At 41.4% G+C, this 23,550-nt stretch overlaps 1 protein-coding gene across 3 annotated transcripts in view; it reads right to left on the bottom strand.

Moving 5' to 3' along the window:
• The window catches only part of Ptprg (protein tyrosine phosphatase receptor type G), a 658,629-nt gene that overhangs the window by 484,779 nt on the left and 150,300 nt on the right, over positions 1-23,550 (bottom strand). For all 3 annotated transcript variants that reach the window (XM_074044097.1, XM_074044096.1, XM_074044099.1), the window contains exon 2: positions 6,546-6,650. In XM_074044097.1, the coding sequence (XP_073900198.1) occupies positions 6,546-6,650 (105 nt within the window). The remainder of the gene's footprint in view (positions 1-6,545; positions 6,651-23,550) is intronic.

Raw genomic sequence — 23,550 nt, 5'->3', positions numbered from 1 at the left:
CGGCTTCCAGTGCCCAGACATGGCCAGCTGGCTTCATGCCTCAAGGTCACTGCAATTGCACACGCTGGCAAAGACCTGCCCATCGTAAAAGGCAGGGAACCTTCAAAAGCAATTCCATGAGTATCTTCTCTGGCCCTCTCATGACAGCACAACATCTGGCATACAGTAAGCAGTTAATAAATGCCAGGGGAAAAAAACTTTCACTTCAAAACTATAATCAGATTAATAGTGATGCATAGAGAAAATGGAAAGTCATTGTAAATAATACAGAGGAGACTGTGAGGTTAAGGCAGAGATGGATTTGCATCAGGGCAGAGGTGACCTTGGAGCAGGATGTGGAAGAATAAATTCAAGGCTGATCCATCCCAGCTCTGCCGCAGTTCCATCCTATCAGAAGAGATCGCCTGTGAAGACCAAGACTCTAGGGAAGTGAATCCTTTAAGAGACCCCATAGGCTGAGTGCAAGTGGCTCACACCTGTAATCCCAGCTACCTGGGAGGGAGAGAGTATGAGGATCATGGTTCGAGACCAGACTGGGCAAATAGCTCACTAGGCCTTGTCTTGAAAATACCCAACACAAAAAAGGGCTAGCAAGGTGGCTGAAGTAGTAGAGTGCCTGCCTAGCAAGCATGATTCCCTGAGTTTACAACCCAGTACTGCCAAAAAAAAAGAGAAAAAGAAAGACTCCATAGGAGGCCTTAAGGAGAAGGGCAAATAATGAGACAATGTTAACACTAAATCTTGGATTTCTACAGCATCATCCTTTCTTGTAGTCACAAAAGCAGACTTTTGCAGGCAGGTATGTTTTGATTTACCCTGTACAGACATTCTTAAAAATAGGCATGGAAACGTAATTTTATAGAATTTAATTATATCTTCAGTTCACCAGGGGAGCTCATTACTTAAAGAGGCCCAGCGGGGAAACTTCTCATAAATCACCCACTCCTTTATCTGAAGTTCACAGCAGGACGACCACAGCACAGACTCTGGCACCATCCACATTCATCTAGCCAGCCATTTGCCCACTGGAAAAACAGGAACCAGATATGCACAAAAGGGGATGCTCAGGCACAATGTAGAGAAAAACAGAACTGCAGTCCTTGTCCTGAAGGAGTGTACAGTTACTGAGGAAATGAGACACACACCCACACATGCACAGACGCACCGACTCGTGTGTGTCACACAGCCAGATGTCATATGCACATATGGTGCAGTGACATATATGAAGAGCAGAGTGATTTGTACTCTAGTGCAGGGTGAAAATAAAAACTTCTTCCAGGGGCTGTATGGCTCAGAGCCATCCTGCAAGGGAGGTCCTTTTTTATTGTTTGTTTGCTTTGCTTTTTTTTTTTTTATTTGTTTGTTTCTTCAAACAGGGTCTTACTAGGTGGCCCAGGCCAGCCTGGAGTTCACAATCCTCCAGCCTCAGCCTCTGAGCGATAGGATGACAGGTGTAGCCACAGAGACCACCAAGGTGGACCTTTTATCTCCATATTACAGAGCAGCAAGTCATCATCCTGTGCCCTTTAGAAAGGACCTTGGCTGTTGCCTGGCCCATGAAGGAATGCCTCTTAAAATGATTGTATTTGACCTTCACCATGTCTGATGTCAGAACTTGACTTCAAGGGAATTTTGCTCTTTGAATGTTTCAATTTTGGATTCCAATAAAGATGAGAGATGTCTCCCTTGTACTGATTCATAGAAGATCTTTACACATAGAATTAACATGAGGTAAGACCATAAGAGATGCAGGAAAAAAGGGGTATAGGGGAGACAACCTATTTTTCTCCAAGTATTCGGAGGGACAAGGAGAAAATGGGCAGGTTTATCAAAATACCTCAAATTTCTACTTGAACTTGTTCCAGACTTTTTCTCATCTCTCTTTCCAGCAACAGTGACCTATCCACACGTGCTATTTTTTGTGTAATAATAACAGAAGTTCTGGGCAAACTACAAAATTCATGAGCTGTCATCACCTGAAGTAACACAGAAAAACATCTACATCTTAGGTGGATAAAACTAAGAGAGAGGAATTATTGTAATGTTTCTCATGTGATACGTTAGACAGGTACATTTTTTTCCAGTGAAATTCTACATGAAATACATAAAGAGGTCATTCTTTTTTTCCTCTCTGTGTTGGCAGTAAGAAAGAAATTCAAAGATATAAAGCAATCTTGAAACTGTATGTTCCATTTCATACCTTTTATCAATGATGTTTTCACATAAACTCAGATATTACCACCTTTTTTGAACAGTAGGCCAAATCAAGAACCAGAAGGTAGTAACTCATCTTCAAATGACCACAAGGCAGTAAGAGATTCCCCAAGCAAGAGTCCTCTATGCTAAAGTTGTCAGTACCGATAAGCCTATAAAAGTAAAGATGTTGAGCTGAGTGGGTGGCTCACGCCTGTAATTCTAGGTACTCGGAAAGCTGAAATCTGGAGGATCACAGTCCGAGGCCAGCCAGGGCAAAAAAAGTTTGTAAGACTCTACCTCAACCAATAGCTGGGTGCAGTGGTATATACCTGTCATCCCAGCTACAGGGGAAAGAGTAAAACAGAAGGATCATGGTCCAAACCAGCCTGGGCAAAAAGCAAGATATAATCTCCAAAATAACTAACCCTCTTCCCTTCCCAAAAAAAGGATGGAGGTGTGGTTCAACTGGTAGAGCTCCTAGTAAGCACAAAGCCCTGTGTTCAAACCCCAATACAACAAAAATAAACAAAAATATCTTTTTAAAAAGATTTCAAATCTAAATAGGGTATCTGTATTATGCAAAAGGACTCTGAAAATTTCCATATGAGTCAAGTGAAAATTAAAATGTTATCCTAACGTTAATGAACTCCAGTCATGACAATATCCTAAAATCAAACTATCCACAACTTAAAACTTCATGGAACTCTCTGCAGTGATTGGGGTGGGATGCCATCAGAATTATGGGTCACTGACAAAACCCCACCACATTGACTAAGGAATAGAACACAATAAACCAGTTAAGCAAATGGCCACTCCTCTGCCTGGCCATTCCCCAAACCACAGTCCACCTGGCTCATATTCCCTCCTCCCCAAGACTTTCCAGAGGCAGGATCACCAGACTCACTGTGAATGCTACCCAGAAGGCTTGCTGAGACACTTCAGCTCAACACAAATGCAGGACAACAAAAAATGTCTTCCCAACCCCTGAACAGTTCTGCTCTTGACTCAAGCTAAGATCCACTCAAAACCCAGGCTGAACGTCAGCAGGGGTGGCAAACCTTTTCCATAAAGGGCCAGATACTAATTTCCTAGCACTTTCAGTCAAAAGTGTCTGTCAAAAATGCTTAGCACAAAAGCACCACAGACAATAGGCAAAGTAATGGATGTGGTTGTGTTCCAATAAAACTTTATTTATAAATAAAAACACTCCTGGGTAGTATGCCCACCTCTGAACTGAAGAGTAAGCTTAACCCTCATTCCCAAACCCCAAATGGCAGAATCTTATAAATTTGGCTGAACAAATCTCACTTCTTTAGCTCTTGGTGTTATCTAATAATCACTGGGAATTCCAGTAGTAGCAAAGCCAAAGGCAGCAAAACAAGTAATAGTGTCAAAAACAATTAGGTACTTACTTCATGGCAGAGATTATGTTAAAAACTTTCACACTCATCATCTCACTTCATTCCCACAACACTTCATGAAGAAAATGCTATTACTTATTCCCATTTCCCAGATGGAGAAAGTGAGGCTCCAAGCAATTAAGGGTCCTGACATAATCACAACTTATTAAACTGCTACTGAAACTATGGTCTATTGATATGACTACAAAATCCATACTCTCTCACATGCCACACTCCCAAAGCACCAGTGATAGTATCTTATCAGAGAATTACAGACAAAAGATTAAAATCAAGACCATTACATCAACCTTACAGAAATGGTCTGCTTCTTTATTGCTAAATTTAAGAAAAAGCCTTTTTTTCCCCCCTGATTTGAAACAAGATTTACACTTACAGGTATGTCCCTGTAATAATCCCACATCTAGTTTGCTGTGATTTTAAGGAACTGGTCTAATGAGTCAAAAGTAACAGATCCCCAACTCTTACTCCTTCCTGCCCCTTCCATACCCATTGGCCAAATGCCAAGGAGTCTCTGTTGGACCCTAAGTCTTCATGCCATGAAGACCAGTACTGAACCAACAGCACAAAACCACCACCAACACTGTGGAATTCCCAGAACTGTTCCACATATGAGGACTGCGTACCGGCTGAGTATCCCTAACTTGAACACTGAAAATCTAAAACACTCCAAACCCAGCACTTGACCTTTTGTGACAGGTCCGAGTCAAAACACAGGTGAAGTAAAACTATTGAATCAGAACATCTTCAAGCTCTGTAGATAAGGTACACATGAAAAACAAATGAATTTCATGCCCAGACCTGTGTCCCATGCCTCATTATGACACCCTCACTATGGATATGCAAATACTCCAAAATTTCAATACATCCAAAATCAGAAACACTACTGGTCCAGAGCTTTTTGGATTAGGGATACTCAGCCTGTATCTGATATCTGGCTCATGCTTTTCATTTTCTTATTTTCTCTTATTTCTTCTTATTTACACCTAGCACATGATACACTGATTCTTCCAAACCAATTCATATCCCTCTGCGGGACTCTTCGCATGACTGTGGTAGCTGAACTCCAGGGGAAAAGAGAGCTACTAAAATAGCGATGAACCCTATCCAACTGGCACAGTATACAAAGAATTTTATATACATACATATGCATACATACATACAGGTATATATATATATTTTTTTTAAATGGTTGGGAGAAAATCAGAATAATATTTCTTCACACATGAAAACTATATGACTGAAATTCCAGTGTTCTTAAAGTTTTATCCAGTATTATCTTTGGCTGCTTTTTATGCTACAATGGTGGAGTTGAAGAGATGTCACAGACACCACAGGGTCTGAAAACCCTAACATGTGTATTATCTTATACTTTCTACAAAAAGTATGTCAACCCCTTATCTTGACCTGTTAGCCTTTCTAGTGAAAAGAGCAGGAACAAATCCAGATACAATGCACTGTATAAGTACAAAATGATACTACTTAAGCCCACCACAGGTAAGGCCATCAATGATTACTCCATCCCAAGGACAGCACCACTGATGCCCATTTTTAACTGAGTAACGGGAGAAGTTTTAGGCCTCTCATTTCTTCGCCAACATTTACAATTGGAGGTGCTGATGCTGTAGCTTCCAATTTCCTGACTAACAGCATTATTATTTTAAATTGATGAACTGTAAATAGCAGGCCACTTTATGCCTCTTCCTGACTCATACTGGAACCACAGAATACAACATGATAAATTTTCTTTGGGTTTCTTGGCAAGAAGCTATATATATGTAATTTTGGCCTTCGGTCTCCCAATTTCCTTCATTTATCAGAAATGGTGACAAAAAGGCTCTAATTACATAATTTAATCACGAAGAACTAGGTGTGATGGAAGACTTCACAACTGCTATCTGTTAGCAGCAAAACAAAACAGATAGGCTCCTCTCCCTGGATGGGCAGGAGATTTATCAATAGACAAAAGGATGCAAAAAGCCAATAGATAAGGTGTAATTAAAGATCAGACCTATAAATTTTACACTGACATAAATTTAACCAGATTTGCAGGTGCAAATTCAGGATTTAAAATCAGAGCATGACTATGAAAAGTATACCTTCCAGCTCTATACGCAACAACATTGCATAATACACAGATTTATTATTGAAAGTAATATACCATGCCTCCGAGCTCTTTCATACACAGAATCTAAATTATTCAGTGCCAAAGCAATTTCTAGAGTGGTCTAGCTTCTTCAAGTATTTCTCCTTAATTAGCTATAATCCATTTTCCATGTATTTTTTGAGCTTCACAAAATCTCTTGCAGCAATAACAATCCACCTGTCATATTTTTTTGGTCGTCCTAGAAAGCATAATCCAGAAAGGTCTCTAAATGCAAGAAAATTATTTCCAATGCAAGGCTGAACATAATTGTAACAGTGCTTTCTCATCTCACTCTCTCCAAGGCTGAAAGTAAAAATAAGAATGAAAAGAATCTGGTATAGGGCTACAAGAAATTCAACCGACAAGACTTGAGTTGAAAATAAAGTTCTATTTCTTGGATCAGAGCACAGGAGACCATTTTTGCTATCTGATGTCGTATTTAGCAGACACTTAAGCAACTGAAGACTAGCTTTGTGTCTTCTGCTTTCTGAAATTACAGCCACTAAAAAGACAGAAGAGATAAACTGTGTCTTTCAGAAAGTTACCAGTTTGGTACAGTAACTCATGAACTCAGGTACATGCACTAGGAGGGTGGAAAGCAGTGGGAAAGATCCATTAGGGGCTTAACAATCTTAAGGAAATACAGACTTGACTCTCAACTTTTAAGGAACTCCAAAGAGTTCGAACGCACAGAGCAGAGTTGAGAATGTGGTGAAAGCTGTGTTTCCCAGTGATCAGATACAATGTCCCCTGGCATAGATGGCCATCAAGACAGCTCAACTCACCAGAGTAGGCCCAGTACGGGTCGCCTGAGGCCTTGCGCCTGCGGATCTGCGCTGAGCTGCCGTGTCTGTTCTCCTGCAGGGCCCCGACGTAGCCTTCTGTCACCGCTGGAAGAGAGGGAGACCACAGTGAGACGAAGCCCTCACTCACTGGACACAGGAGGGGTGACAGATACACACACCAGGTGACTTTGCAGAAGCACAGACCGTCCTTGGGGATGACTAAATAGAACCTCCTTATTTTACTGGAAAAAAAAAAAGCCTACAGGAGAATCCAGAGATTACTATGGTTATTATCTTATTCACTCTGCCAAACACCACCAGGCAGTAGATGTGCAGTGAGCAAACTGAAGCTTCAAAAAGTGAAGTCATCTTCACTCGCCCGAGGTCAGACAGCTGGTAGAACTAGAAGTTGTGGTTTTGGTTCCAAATGTATGAATAAGCAAGTGTGCAAGGTGCAATGGCCCTCAAGCCTGGTTTATGTTTTCGGAGCTAGGGGGTCACTGTATCTGTTCTACTGGGGGGCTATAGGAATTCGGGCTCAGACACACATGGCAGAGCAAGCAGCAGATCTGTGAACATAGCAGGAGTATCTCTACATCAAAGTCAGGGCCTCTGCCACCCAAACACAATGGAGTGTGAGACTAAGACGCTGTTCCTGGTGAGTACCCATCTTCCACTCCCCTGGCCCATAAGCAGTCACCTGTGTTACTGAGGACCACAAACAAGAAACGCTCCAAGTCTGATGATGCTCAGAAAAGAAACACTGCTTAATGATGCATTTTTGAAAGCACAGAATGAATCTGATCCACCCAGCAAAAGCAAAAATACTCTCTTCAGCTGCCTGTCACAGCCTTCCAAGCCTTTCCCCTTTCCTCCCCTTCACGGATGCAAATTTCCCTTGAGAGCCCACACCTGAATGCACTGATGTGTACAAAGACAAATACCACAGGTGCCCAGAATCCAAAATGAAATGGGATTATGCTCCAACAATACTCACCACCTGACTATGTTAATATTTAAATGCACCCAAACAAAATCAAGTGCGCCTTTCAAAAGCCAAGAAAATGGTTTGGGAACCTGTATATTCAATTTAACATGAGGACAGCAACAGAGGGACAAAATTCTTTCTCTATTCCAAATTAGTCAATAATAAAAATATTAATACCATCTCCATAGCACTAGCTTCGATGAGAATGTGACAGTCTTGTAGAAAAATTAGGAAATGGAATATATTTCACACTTACACTGCAATTGCAAAGATTAGCTTTAACACAAGGAAAAATGCTTGAAAAAGATACTCCATAGAGATGAGCCCTTTAGAGGAAAATGAGAATTTAAGAAACTCCAAGCAACACATCTGAAAAAGTAAACCTAGTATTAGTTGTATCTGCTCGTTGGTCCTGAACTCCAAGTCAAACTGTAAGTCAGAGCTCATTTTTAAAGATGCCTATCATCCAATCCATCGTACAATTTTGCAGATGAGCCAAAGTACCAGTAAGTTGACCATTCTCTGCTTCTAGCAATCAAAAATAAAGTTTCCCATCTCCTACTCTCCTAATGTATTTTTTTTCTCCACTAAGGCATGCTAAATAATTAATTGTAAGGCTTATTTATCTTCTGTGTATTTAATATGCCTGTTTACTGTACTTCAATAATTGTTCCCAAATAATCCTTTCTTTTTGTATCAAGACAATGTATAAAACAGCATCCTGACCACATGAATTTGCTTCCATTTGCCTGCAGGTGTGTCTCTAGTTTCCATATCTATAAAGGCAGCCCGAAATATCAACCTCATAGGATTGCTATGAGGACAACAGGTCCTAGTATGGGCAGAACACGTATCTCAGTACTGGACCCAACAGCCCAAACTAATATGTGAATTTAATCACAGTAGCTGACCTCTGTCTCGGTGCAGAAGGCTCTGTAGCCAGTTAACTGATTAGGCTGCAAACTGTGTAATCAACGGACTGATAGATTGACTAAGCTGTGGTCTATGAAGTTGTTTTCCACATCTTGCCTATTTCTCTACAAACACTGTCTGGTCACATTATTGGCTGAAATCTCAGAATCTGCCTCTGATTCTAGGGGTCTGCTTGTTTCACATTTGTTCTTGTTTTGCTCAAATAAAGTCTACAGAACGTAGTTGGTCTAAGGGATGGATGTTCCTTCTCACACTACACAGTGGGTATGTGCTGTATATTATGTTTCTGAATTAGTTACACCACACTCCAACTAATCTGCATAAGATGAACTGCACAGCCACCTCGCCCCCACCATCTCTGTCAGCTCTAGGGATGGGTCTTGATTGACTTCAGATCCTGCTTTCCTTCGGAGGGTGTTATGATGTCACCCCAAATCCAGACGGGGTGGTTGGGCATCACAAGGACCAAGTATGAGATCAGGGGAGTAGCTAAAAAATGGAACCAGGGCAGAGGACTCAAAACCTATGGGCTCATTCTGTTGATACTGAAGCCCTGGAAAAAGCAAATTTGAAGCCAGCCCTATCGTAACATTCACAGGTACAATGCTTACACAAACCTCTCACCTGTTGAAGCTCCATTTTCTTTTTTTTTTTTTCATTTTTATTATTCATATGTGCATACAAGGCTTGGTTCATTTCTCCCCCCTGCCCCCACACCCCCTTACCACCCACTCCGCCCCCTCCCTCTCCCCCCCCCTCAATACCCAGCAGAAACTATTTTGCCCTTATTTCTAATTTTGTTGTAGAGAGAGTATAAGCCATAATAGGAAGGAACAAGGGTTTTTGCTGGTTGAGATAAGGATAGCTATACAGGGCATTGACTCACATTGATTTCCTGTGCGTGGGTGTTACCTTCTAGGTTAATTCTTTTTGATCTAACCTTTTCTCTAGTACCTGTTCCCCTTTTCCTATTGGCCTCAGTTGCTTTAAGGTATCTGCTTTAGTTTCTCTGCGTTAAGGGCAACAAGTGCTAGCTAGTTTTTTAGGTGTCTTACCTATCCTCACCCCTCCCTTATGTGCTCTCGCTTTTATCATGTGCTCAAAGTCCAATCCCATTGTTGTGTTTACCCTTGATCTAATGTCCACATATGAGGGAGAACATACGATTTTTGGTCTTTTGGGCCAGGCTAACCTCACTCAGAATGATGTTCTCCAATTCCATCCATTTACCAGCGAATGATAACATTTCGATCTTCTTCATGGCTGCATAAAATTCCATTGCGTATAGATACCACATTTTCTTAATCCATTCGTCAGTGCTGGGGCATCTTGGCTATTTCCATAACTTGGCTATTGTGAATAGTGCCGCAATAAACATGGATGTGCAGGTGCCTCTGGAGTAACAGTCTTTTGGGTATATCCCCAAGAGTGGTATTGCTGGATCAAATGGTAGATCGATGTCCAGCTTTTTAAGTATCCTCCAAATTTTTTTCCAGAGTGGTTGTACTAGTCTACATTCCCACCAACAGTGTAAGAGGGTTCCTTTTTCCCCGCATCCTCGCCAACACCTGTTGTTGGTGGTGTTGCTGATGATGGCTATTCTAACAGGGGTGAGGTGGAATCTTAGTGTGGTTTTAATTTGCATTTCCTTTATTGCTAGAGATGGTGAGCATTTTTTCATGTGTTTTCTGGCCATTTGAATTTCTTCTTTTGAGAAAGTTCTGTTTAGTTCACTTGCCCATTTCTTTATTGGTTCATTAGTTTTGGGAGAATTTAGTTTTTTAAGTTCCCTGTATATTCTGGTTATCAGTCCTTTGTCTGATGTATAGTTGGCAAATATTTTCTCCCACTCTGTGGGTGTTCTCTTCAGTTTAGAGACCATTTCTTTTGATGAACAGAAGCTTTTTAGTTTTATGAGGTCCCATTTATCTATGCTATCTCTTAGTTGCTGTGCTGCTGGGGTTTCATTGAGAAAGTTCTTACCTATACCTACAAACTCCAGAGTATTTCCTACTCTTTCTTGTATCAACTTAAGAGTTTGGGGTCTGATATTAAGATCCTTGATCCATTTTGAGTTAATCTTGGTATAGGGTGATATACATGGATCTAGTTTCAGTTTTTTGCAGACTGCTAACCAGTTTTCCCAGCAGTTTTTGTTGAAGAGGCTGCTATTTCTCCATCGTATATTTTTAGCTCCTTTGTCAAAGATAAGTTGCTCATAGTTGTGTGGCTTCATATCTGGATCCTCTATTCTGTTCCACTGGTCTTCGTGTCTGTTTTTGTGCCAGTACCATGCTGTTTTTATTGTTATTGCTTTGTAATATAGTTTGAAGTCAGGTATTGTGATACCTCCTGCATTGTTCTTTTGGCTGAATATTGCCTTGGCTATTCGTGGCCTCTTGTGTTTCCATATAAATTTCACAGTAGATTTTTCAATCTCTTTAATGAATGTCATTGGAATTTTGATGGGAATTGCATTAAACATGTAGATTACTTTGGGGAGTATTGACATTTTTACTATGTTGATTCTACCAATCCATGTGAAGCTCCATTTTCTGTCTCCGGCATGCCAGATGCCCTAATGACACTGATGGTGGCCTTTCAACAGTCACTTCAACTTCTGACCATCAATGTCTCCATCAAGAAAAGGCCACTGTTGGAGCAAAGCCCTGACTTCAAACCCCAGTACCCACCCCCGCCCAAAAAAAGTACTCCAGGTGATGTGGTTTGGGTTTTGGCTTTTGTAAGAGACCGGGTCTTCCCAGGTAGCCCAGGCTAGCCCCAAATTCCTGCCCAGTCCTCCAGCTATCTGGGATTATAGGCATAAATGCCATTGTACCTGGTTCCCCATGGTTCTACTCTGAAACCAGAGATAAGAAGTGACGAAAACTTCCCTAGTGAGCAGAACCCAGGTCCCTTTCATCTCCGACAGTCCCAGCTCTGGCCCTCGTCATCTATAACTTCAAAGCTATTCTTCACACAAGGGACAGCCTGGCCAAGCAGAAAAGGGAAGCCTGCTGCACAATGAATAAGAGTGTGGTACCAACTTAAGAATTTAGAGCAAATTCCATAATTTAGACAAACAGATCTGAACTGAGCCAGAACAGACTTCTAACCAAAAAGTGCAGGAACAGACCAGAGAGAAAATGAGAGAAAGAATGGGTTTTCTTCAAGCATGCCCTGCACAAAGGATATAAGAAAGAATCATAATCCCTATGATATCCCCCTCCCCCTGCCCAAGCAGGTGCTTTTCATTTCCCAGAACTTTGGAGATCAGGGTGGCTGGAGAGGGACACAGGCTACGGAGAAGGTCTCTTATCGGAGCAGTCAGTCCCAGGTAGGCACAGCCTTCGAAGTAACCAGACCACATCCAGGCTACTGGATTTAGGGTCTCACAACCTCCACCTCCCCAAGCCCACTTAACTCTTCAAAGTCAATCTAGGAGGTCAGATGTGGTGGTGTATGCCTATAACCCCAGCTACTTGAGAGGCAGAGATCAGAAGCATCTCAGAGCAAGGCCAGCCCAGGTAAAAAAGTTAGCAAGATCACATCTCAACAAATAGGGTGTGGTGGTGTGCATCCATAATCCCAGCTATACAGGAGGCATAGATAGGAGGATCACAGTCTGAGGCAATCCCCAGGACAAAAGGTAAGTCTCTGTTCCAAAAATAACTAAAGCAAAAAGGGATGGAGGTGTGTAGCAAGGCAAGTATGAAGCCCAAAGCTCAAAACTCAGAATTACCCACAAAAAGAAAGAAAAAAAAAATCAATCTATAAGGATACATCCCAAAGCAGAACTCCCTGGCTAACAGTGAGTATCTTGGGACAAAAAGCAGAGGCGAGGTAGTGTTACAGACAGAATGACCATGTCCTTACATACCTTCCTCTCCACACCCTTGAAAATACTGCAGTGCAGTGTGGGATGCACACAGCATTGTCAGGCTGTGCAAGACACCATGCTTCTGCAAGGCATGCTGTGTGACCTACTGACTGTGCAGTCCCAGGAAGTAAAGAGCACACCCACTCCTGGATGCTGCTGGCCCACCTCCCCCATTGGCCAACCCTCACAAGCAGTGCTTGAAGGAAAAGCAGGGATGCACATGTGTGCAAGAAAGCCAGTGGGGTTTGTGTTCTGCAGGACAGTGGACACAACCGTCCATTTAGGTTCCTCTGTAAATGTGCCTGTGTGTTTACATAAGCCACCGGCCAAAACACCACCCTCCTCTTCCTTGCCTCTCCTCTCCACCACTGCCCACTCAGCAGGAACACTTAAAACACAAAGCAAGCCACCAGACGTGGGTGGTTCATGCCTGTAATTCTAGCTACCTGGGAGGCAGAGATCAGGAGAATCAAGGTTCAAACCCAGCCCACAAAAGTAGTTCAGGATACCCTATCTGGAAACAAAGTTGGAGGAGTGGCTCAAGGCATCCAGCAAGCATGAGTCCTAAATGTATAGAGAGTATATTAAGCAACTTACTATTTTTTTGGCCAGGATTGGAGATTTGGACATAGAAACAACATGTGATCTCAAAGTAAAGCTACAAAGTCAGCATACTAAATTCAATTTGAATGCCCCAGACTCTCCCAAGCTCCAACAGCCAAGCAACGGCAGCATGGCACTGCTGTGGTATGGCTATGAATCACACTATTGATTTTCAATATCTCTGTGCAGAAAATTAAGTTATGCAAATGCATGCCTTTACGGATCCTTACCTTAATGTGAAATTGCATACTTGCTTATGTCAGCAGCTTAATTACACAATTAAAAATGAGTGTGCTGATGAGAAGGTGGGCTTTTGTACTTCAAAAACAGACAATAAATGTAAATCTGCCTATGCATGGGAAACTCAAGAGGGAGGGGATGGAGGTGTGCAAACATGTATCTAGCAAGTTCTACCGCACCAAGCCCACCACAGTTTATGGAGCCCAAGTCATTTGACAGGCAGAAGTTGAGGAAGGCTTTTTGTTATGTTCACATTGCAAGGAGTTCCAATAGCTCTTATGGAAGACATAAAGAAACCTTGTCCTATACACAGTTGACCTCAAATGTCATTTTAACCAACACACATACACTCCAGATAGGCTGGCAAAGCCAGGCAATAGCAATTTCAGGCTTTAGCCATCTTTAAGAGTTTGGATTATATAATAATGAAACAGGGTTAGAATGGGAAAATCCAGCTACTCCCATCCTATAGGAGTACTGGAGTCTCTCAGTGCTGACAAGATGAAAGTATAGAGTTCACAATTCACAACCGATTATATTAACTAGCCAATGACACTTAAATCTCACTCAGCAGGCGGGGTCTTAAGTCAACAGGTATTTTCATCAGGGACTTTGCCTAAATTCCATCTCCTCCCAGAACTTCTACCATGCGTACCTATTTTTCAGCCTGAAGAAAGAAAGATAAAAACACTTCCAGACCCAAAGGCCCGATCTTTTCCTATAAAAATATCCTAAGAGTTACCTACTACTGAAGACCATCAATGAAACTGGAGGATGGACTGCAGTAGATCCCAAAAGGTGATAGTGGTCAAGGAGACACCTCTCCTTCCTAGGAAACCTCTGTCTGCACCAGAGAGACATCTCTGCCCTCAGGCAATGCAAAAAGGCTATTAAAAACCCAATTCCCAACACAAACCAGGGGACTACCAGTTTCCAGGTCCCCCTGCATCCCCCACTATGCAGTCTTTCTCTTCTCTTCTCTACAAATAAAATCTTTCCAACCTCTGCTGCTGGAGTCCGCCTGTGTTTTCATTCTCAGAGCAGGCTCAAGAACCCTGAGCACCTGAAATTCCTGCGTGTGTCATCTGTGCATCAAAACTGTTTCCTCTGTACATTATTTAATTTCCCAGAGCTACCAGACATAGTTTATAAGAATAAATGTTTTGATTATGAGAATCTAAAAAGCAGATGTGTTACCCATCTGACTTAACTGTACTTTCAGGAGGGTTCTGGGGAATTAGCATTTCACAGAAATTTTGGCATGGGGGAGAAATAACTTGAACTTGTGTTAATTTGCAAGAGAATGTTTTTCCTTTGAAGGGTACTACTTCTCTGAACACCACATTAAAAATAACGTTCTTGACATAGTTTTTTTTTAATATACTTTACTGTGAAAGAGAAGCAAGGGTCACTGAGTCTATATGAGATAAGAAAAAAGTCATTACACATGAACAGAGAATGCTTTTCTTTCAAAACTCTAAATGCATAAACTAAAATTACAAAACACAGTGATGTCTTCCTTTTTCTAGATGAAGGTGGTCCCTTTTCATAGGCATTTGTATATGGGAATGGAAGTTGGAGAGGTCCACCAAGAAAGGAAGATAGGTGGCCACCATGGATTTCCAAGGAAGTATGCATTTCCCCACCATACTGTTTAACCTTCCCCTGTGGAGCCATTAATATCCCCTCCACCTAGTCTATGTCTTCAATTCCCACAGGGAAAAGCACCTAGATGGCCAAGGTTACACAGCAGTGAAGCTAGAATAAATTTACAGTAAGACCATGCAAAGTTCTTACATAGTTGTACATATTCTGTCCAAAGGAAAACCGTCCAGGGACAAGCTATTTCCACTGAACTTCCTGCCCAATTCTATGTCATTTCAAAAGATGTGAGCCTGGAAGAACAGGCTAACTTCCACCCAAAGTTGAATGCATCAGAACAAAGAAATTCTGGTCCCCACATAACAAAATGAAAAGTCCATAGAATGGATGGAGGGTGTTCATCTAAGAAGTTCTAATTCTGCCAGAGTCACTGCCAAAAATAAGCCCACTAAAAATAAAAGTACGCTCATATTCAAGTTCAGGGTACAGATTTTTAAAATGGCAGGCAAGTAGTTCAGTAAGCTGTTTGTATCTATTTTAACTACTCATAAAACAAACAAATTAAAGATCCCTCAAGGATGGTGAAATCAAATACAATTTTCTCTGGATTTTAAAAGAGTATTTAAGAACATTAAAGCCCACACAATAGTCTGAAATGAATATATCCTTATCTTTTTTTGTTGCCGACAATGAGCAAAAGTATCAAATTATAGTTTTAAGTAATTAAATATTCTGATCAGCCACTCTTTCTTTGTGCCTGTATTGCAATTAATTGTAGTAAAATTTCCTTGGTACGTGTCCGAAAAAGTAGAATCAAAAAGTGTGTTCTTTTGCAACTAGCAAATTACAGATGGTCCCTCAAGTTGTTTGTGATACTGAGCTAACCTCGAATACAATAGATTATATTACAGTAGATTGCCTATTTTGTCATATTCAAATGTACCTATTGTCCTAACAAAGACATTTTTTCCATCATCTAACGTGATAAAGAGACCTAATATAGAGCCATGAGTTTTTTTCCCAGCAAAATAAATTACTAAAATTCAGAGGCAATTCAAGGGAAAGAGCAATCACCCAGCAGAGTTTTATCCTAGGGGGCAAAAAAGACACAAAACAGCCTAATAAAAATTAGTTCAGTCAGGCAGAAAAGCAAAATCCTGAACCTCTAGTCATTATTTTCCTGTAAAATGATGCTAGTCCCAAAAGGCAGCATGTATTTTTTTTAAATCAGGACTAAAAGGACATTACAGCTACCCCATGCTATTAACTCTGTCACAGTTTTACAAGTTCGAAAACAAAAGAAAAACCTACAAGTTTTGAGAAACTTAGAAAGCTGATTTAGAATGGGGATCATTATACATATATGAAGAAAATCTTAAAAATAACATAGTTTTACTCTTTCTTAAGGCACTCTGCTTTAAAAAAAAAAATTGGGCTTCCAGCTTCAAATATTTTATAACATCAGACAGAAATAAACCACCAACTCTTCCATTCTGCTTTATTATTATTTGGTTTGCAAAGAATCAAATCTCCTAACCCTGTAATATTTCCAGGAAAGTCAAAGCCATTCACGCATAGTGTTTTGGTGATGTCCAAAGTCACAGGTGTGCACGACAAGCTCACAATTCTGTTGTCTCTTTGAATCCTTAATGATTCACAAAACTGACAAACACAGCCTGGAAACTGCACACGGGCGGCCACCATTTTGAACAGGGAGGCCACCCTTTTCAACAGTCATCCATCCAGATGTTTTATCTCACTCGCTGTGCGTACATATGGACATGTGTCAGCATGGGGAAACCCAAAAGAGAACCCCAATATCTTTCTCTTTTATAAATGGGAATTCTACACTTTATTCCCAAAAGGCAAACAATGTGCTATGTGAATGGCGATCAGCTCTTCAGGTAACAGCCATGAATACAGAGCTGGCCTCTCACTCCATCTAGTCTCTTTTGGTTTGATCACTTGTAGTTCTTAAATTGTCTACATATTGCCATCTGAGTCTGCACTCGTGGCCTGGCTCAGTCATAAGTTATTTACTAAGTCAATTACTGCCTAAGAGGCAGGCACTATTAAAAGTCTGATCAATACAATGGTTCGTGTAATTCTTCCAATAAATCCTGTAGCTTGGGTATAATTATTCAAAAAAGGTATGTTATTTGTCCAAGAACACACAGCCCTGAGGCAGATACTACTCACAAACCTGCATACTATACTACAACTAATTTTGCCACCCCAGTACAGTACCTGGGATCAAAGCCAGTACTCATGCAAGATAGGCAAATGCTCCAGTACACCACAGCCCCTTCCAATTACTCTTCACAAAATTGAATTTTTGGCATCAGAGTCTCTCAGGTAATATGCTACTTGCCCTTGCTCAAAGGTAAATAAATATCACAAGTGCCACACACCTGTAAATCCTAACTGCTTGGCAGGCTGAGATTGGAAGGACTGCAGTCGATGCCAGCCCACGCAAATAGTGTCCCCTAAAAATGAACAGAGCAAATGGACTGGAGGTGTGATGCAAGCGGTAGAGGGCTTGCTTTGCAAGTGTGAAGCCCCGAGTTCAAATCCCCAGTCCCACAAAAAAAAAAAAAGAAAGAAAGAAAGAAATGGAAAAAATTTCTACATGAGCCTCAGAAAACTAAAAATGGCACCTTTCAAAAGAAGTAAGTTGTCAAGACCAAAGGAGGAGGAGGAGGAGTTGTTCCTAACTTCTTTCGGTCGAACACAGTCTAAGGACTGTGGTCAGATTTCACCAAGTACTACTCAAGGACTCTGCTTGGTAGGGTGCCTCCATCTCACGGCATTCGACAAAGTACACTTCATGTCCTCCTGCCCTCTTGGCACTGAACTTGTGTACAACAGTGAAACAAATGTGGAAATGAAGTGAAATAAATGGGACAGCCACAGAGGGTGCATGTGTCGTTGGGGAAGGAGATGTATTAGCTGAGCTCTTGGCGGGGAAGGAAGATAGAATCTGAGACTGGCGCATAGCCTGCATGAGGATGAAGACGCAGGGAAAAGCATGGCGGAAACAGGCCAGCCTTTGTGAAGGCTGGTAAGCCAGGGTTGGAAGGGAAAGCATGGAGGTGAGTGGGGAGAGTAGATCCTTCAGGGTAGGAGACTGGGAAGGCAAGAAAGAGTCTCAGGTGGCAGCCAATCAAGTCTGATGTCTGATATGCTGTAATACAACTTTACTGAAAGATGATCGTTTTCAATATTATTACAGTTATGCAACTACTCCCAAAATCTAATTTTAGAGCATTTTACCAATGTTGCATTGAAAAGATGACTGTGTTGTGCAGGGAACAGAGTGGCAAAAGAAGAGATCCATCCTCCTGGATCCCAGGGCGTCAGGAAGCTGCCTATGTGTGCAGGGGTGTGGAGTCTTCTAGAGGAGCCAAATTTGGGAAAGGAAACAAAGAGTAGCCTAATACATTCACCAGCTCAAATGCCTACTCAACTGGTTTTCAGTTTCACTTTGATACTGTGTTCTATCAACTTCACCTCTGTTCTTTTCATGTGAATGCAGGCTGTTCAAGAAATGAACTGATTATACATATTCCCCCCAAAAAAGGCAACAGTTTGTAAGAGTCAAACAAAGCAGCAACTGTTTACAAAAAAAAAAAAAGAAAAAATGATGGAAAGAAAGAAGCAAGAAGCTGAGCACCGGTGCCCAGCTCAGGACTATTGCTTTTAACCATTTTATGTGTGAACATGGCCTAAATCCCAACTCGGCCTCCCCACACAATGCCACTGGGAAAAACTCTTCCCCAAGAACGGGTGCGAAACTGGAAGGGAAAGCAACTTACACAAGGGCTAATTAATAAATGAAATCTAAGGTAATTCATCTCTGCACAATGCTACAGATACTCTCTTTAGCGACTGTTTAAGATTGCCTGTATTCATGCAAATGTATCACAGACACTTACGCCCCTCCATGAAGCTGGGAGGGACATAAGTGACTATTCCAAATCCATAGGAACTTTCTTCCATATGACACTCTCTGATAAACAGGCCCCTCATCTGGGTTTTTTGATTCACTCAATGTAGATGGGTCTCAGGCATTTAAAGAGAAAATAACCCAAGGAACTGAGTTGGTATTGCCCAGGCAACCACTTACACGTTGCTACTCGGAATATCCCAGGGCTACAAGTTCATTTTTGTTATCTCCATTTTCATTAGGTGTTAAATTTGCTTCTTTTCCAGCCAGAATGAGTTTGGCTTTGTTCTCATCAATTCCAGCAAGAAATCACCACAAGAAATATCTTGCATTTTGCTTTGCTTGAAGAGGAGTTATTAACTTGAAATAACACAATACAAGACTCACAGAAAATAATTTAAAAGGGCTATTACAATCTTAAATAAAATTATTTAATTAAAAAACTCTAACCACACACATAAAAATTTCTGCCAGATCACTTCAAGATAGCTAAAGCACTTATCTTTCAGTCTCCTTAAATAGCTCTAGAGGCAGTTTCTTAAATAATTACAAGGAGGAAAAAAAATTCTCCCCCCCCCCTTTTTTTTTTTTTTTAAAGAGCTATTTAACCAAAAGTCCCTTCCTGATGAAGAAACTGCCATGATTTTAAAAAAAACAGGGTATATTTCTTTTTTTCTTTCTGGGTTCTGCTTTTTCTAAAACCTCTGGCTCTGACCAATTGCACTTCCATACCCATCTGAAGAAATAGAAAAAGCAGTTTTTCTCACTTTAGAATAAGCTCAAACCCCAAGCTGAAAGTCACAGTGCAGTATTTCTCCCCCTCCCCCCGCAATACCTATTTGTATACAAGAAACTGAGTGAAATTGATTTCAGGGAGACATTTCTACTCTGGATTTAAATTCTATTATGACTCTGCAATCCAGTCAAATCAAACTTAGGGTGAGAGAGGGAATAAAGAGACGGTCTATTGTTTTTTTGTTAAAGGAATAAATACACTGATGTTGAATGGAAATTTCCTATCTTTGGGGGGTTCCAAATTGAATAAGTCAAATTCTCCCTTGGAATTCTGCACAGCAGGCGAGAAGTATGTTAGCTTCTGCAGTGAGATACTGGACAGCAAACTGGTGCCACACACAGGCGGAAACTACAGCACCGTGGACAGAGCTCCTGAGAAAATTGGGAAAAACAAACACTGCTTTAAGTATTACTTACACAGGTCGATTAAACAGAAGCACTTTTTAATATCACCTCTGCATTATCAGCACTTAAAAAGCAAGAGGACAGAGAGTATTGGAAACTAATAAAAACATCAGGTCTTTCTTTTATTCTGGAACTTTCAACACAGTGAAACAAAAAAACGGGGAGAAAAGAGCCTGCAGATTCTAGGTGTTGTTCAAATCATGCCCGATATCTGAGATTTATTCAGGAACTGGGGTTATAGGAAAGAAAACAGGAGAAGAAGACACTGAAATGCATTTGAGACGTTCTTTTCAAAGGTGACAGTCTAACCAGAGCTGTTTAAATAATCTACCAGTCAGGCATGATGGTATACACCTGTAATCTCAGCACTCAGGAGACAGAGGCAGGAAGATCACCAGTTCCACGCCAGCCTGAGCTACACAGAGAGACCCTGTGTGAAAAAGAAAAATAAATAAAAATAAGGAAATAATTTACCCAAAGGAAAGAGATGCTCAATCCCAAGAGAAAACACTGGAGAAGATGAGGAAAAGGCACTGAAGACAGTGTGGCAGAAACAACAATTTTCAACTCATGTTTTTGGGAAGGAAAGCAGAATTTTTTGAAGTTCCATCTCTGTGTCAAAAAAGCAAATGCATGCCTAAAAGTCCTCTAGGGTGCTTCAGTTTGTAAAATTAACAAGGACAATCAATCCAGAAACTGGTACAGGTACATTTCTTTCCTGCAGTTGTCTTACCTCACCTCATCCTAACCATAATTTTGAGGCTAAATCCTCTCCTCCTCCCCAGCAACCATTGCACAGGATTGGGAAGTTCTCTGCCAAAGTCACAGTGGATGACAGAGAAAAGCCTTCAAACCCAGATACTCCACATAAAGAAAAGGAAATAGATTCCCTGTAAATGGCACATGTCTAGGTTCTTTTAAAATAAACATATGCAGAGACTTAAACACAAATGCCAACACTGTTATGTTCAGGCGGAGACAAAGTGACCTTTGCACCGGGAATTTCTAGGGCAATTCTAATTTTATACATTCACTCTCAAGGACTCAATGAGATACTTAAATTCCCAGCCCCGGGTCTTTGAAGAAACACAATGTGTTTTTGATTGTCCTTTTAAGAGATTTCGCACTGTAAAATCTCTCTAGTTGCACCAAATATACTGTAATAAAAGTGATAATTCCTGAAAATTATTACAAGGCTTGCAAAGAGAATTCTAACACTACAGCCTACACACGAAGGCTTATGCCAACACCAAGGAACTGCTGAGAAAACAATTCACTTTCCTAAAACAGAAGTGAACGTTCCACAGGCATATGTTCACGCTTCAACTGGGAAAAGGGGATGAAAAGCAGCTTTAGGGTGGCATTGTCCCACACTGTCCCCTCACTAGCCCTAGGCCACGTGGGCTTCAAGTGCAGACTGTACATAGCACCTCAATGACCTAGGAAGAAGGTACAATGAAAAAGAGGGAGGGAGGGAGGGGAGAAAATAAAGGAAGGAAGGAGGGAGGGAAGAAGGTGTCTCTAAAATCTGTTCTTTTGTTAAATGTTAAAATAGTTTTCTGTGTACATCGGATTACATAATCTTTTTTTCTCTCTCTCAGTACTGGGGAGGGGGGCGTTGAACTCAGGGCCCCTCTACCTGAACCGCGCTCCTAACCTTTTTCATTTTAGTAATTTGTCAGCCAGTATCTTATACTTTTTGACCAGGACTGGACTCGGACTTGATCCATCTACCTATGCCTTCCATGTAGATGGGATTACAGGCATGTTGTCACCATGCCTGATCCACAATAAATTATCAAAGTTGATTTCACGTGTTTCTTTTTTACTTTTTTATGATTGTTATGAGAAAAGCTCAAAGTATCTATGTAGCTCACTCGTGTGTTGTGTTTGTATTTTCGGTGTTGGGACTTGAACTCAGGCCCTTATGCATGCAACCCCTCACTCCCAGCTACATCCCAGACCTCTGTTGGACAGTAGAGCATTGGAAAAACTTTTGGACAAAGAAGGGGAGGAAAGCAATGGCCTGTATCTGACACCTGTGAAACATGTTGTTTTAAAACCTTGCATGGCACTGGGAACACCAGCTTCTGCATCCTTTCCCTGCCATGGTCACTACAATGCTCGTGTCTGAAAGGGTTAAGAAGGAATGAGATGTTCCTAACAGTGTCCCCAAGCACAAAACCCTGGTCAATCCCTCCATTTCTTTTTCCTCAATCCCCAAACCATTCCTACACAGTAGGGGAACTCAACTTCTATCTCCCCTCTTTTTTCTATTGAAGAGACTGCTAATTCAGTGGGGAAGGAAGGTATTTTATGAAGCTGAGAATGCCCAGGTCTATTCATTTTTTTAGCATTGAAAACAGAAGGTCCATGTACCCATCAGGAGGCTTAACAACCTGGTTTGGCACTGAAGCATACAGACAACAGGACAGTGTTCACCAGGTTTCAGAGAGAACCAAGGGGAAGGGAGGGTAAAGACAGCATGTACAGAGAAGAGAACAGTTTCATTTTCCACCCACTTTCTACACCATGTGATAAATGAACAAAAGCAAACTTTCTAACAAGTCTAGGCATGTCTGGGGGGGGTGGGGAGTGCCACAACCACTCTTCTTAGTGTCAGTTTCCCAACTTCATGACAATTCTATGAAAGAGGATGTCTATTTTGGTACACAGTCTCACACGCCCAAATCACTAGTTTAAAATGTTATTGGAGCCGGGCACTGGTGGCTCACACCTGTAATCCTAGCTACTCGAGAGGCAGAGATCAGGAGGATCACAGTTTGATGTCAACCCAGGCGGAGGAGTGGCTCACGTGGTAAAAGCGCTTCCCTAGCAAGAATTCAAACCCCAGTACTTCAAACACATTCCCCCCCAAAAAAGTTATTGGAGCAAGGTGTGGTGGTACACACCTGTTGTCCCAGGAGTTTAGAGGCTGAGGCAGGAGAAGTTTCAGGCCAACTTGGTGAGTTCAAAGCCAGCCTGAGCTACTTAGCAAGACCTTGTCTCAAAAAGTAATAAAATAGTGTTACTGAAAAATGTACCCCTAAGATTATGGTTCTGTATTATTCCAGAATAGAAATTTTCAGGCTTCTGATCAGATGCAGGTGGTTTCAAACCACATTCGGAGCAATACTCGGTCAAATCATCAACAATGAGCATGGCAGTAAAAATCTTTCAAACGTAGGTTTAGAAAAATATTTTAAAATAAATAAGCCCTCTAAAATGATGTGTCTGCAGAAAGCCTGGAGATTAAAAAAAAGGGGGGGGGCGTGGGGGGGCTGCGGGGGTGTTTCAAATTTCTTTCTGGCCTGGGTTCTGAAGGTCACAGGACTCACAGCAGATGTGGCCTTGCTTGAACTTTCAAGTCTGCCTAGCTAGTAAGAGAGGAACAGGAGAACAGCTGAGACGCTGAGGCTGAAATGGTTGGTCGGTTCCAGCCCAGCATCACAAGCTCCTGCCTCTGCACAAACAGAAAGGACCTGCAACTTCCATGGACTGTTATGGTCACAAACCATTTCGTCAGAGAACTAAGGAAGACCCAGGTGATTCAGTCTAAGTAACAAAATAAGACCGTCATTTTCCTGCAGCCAAAGAACAGTCTTGAAGCTGG

This window comes from Castor canadensis, chromosome 10, assembly GCF_047511655.1.
Source record: "Castor canadensis chromosome 10, mCasCan1.hap1v2, whole genome shotgun sequence".
In the NCBI taxonomy this organism is placed as follows: Eukaryota; Metazoa; Chordata; class Mammalia; order Rodentia; family Castoridae; genus Castor; species Castor canadensis.
Note: the sequence above shows the minus strand (reverse complement) of the source record. Positions and strands in the feature narration are given on the sequence as shown.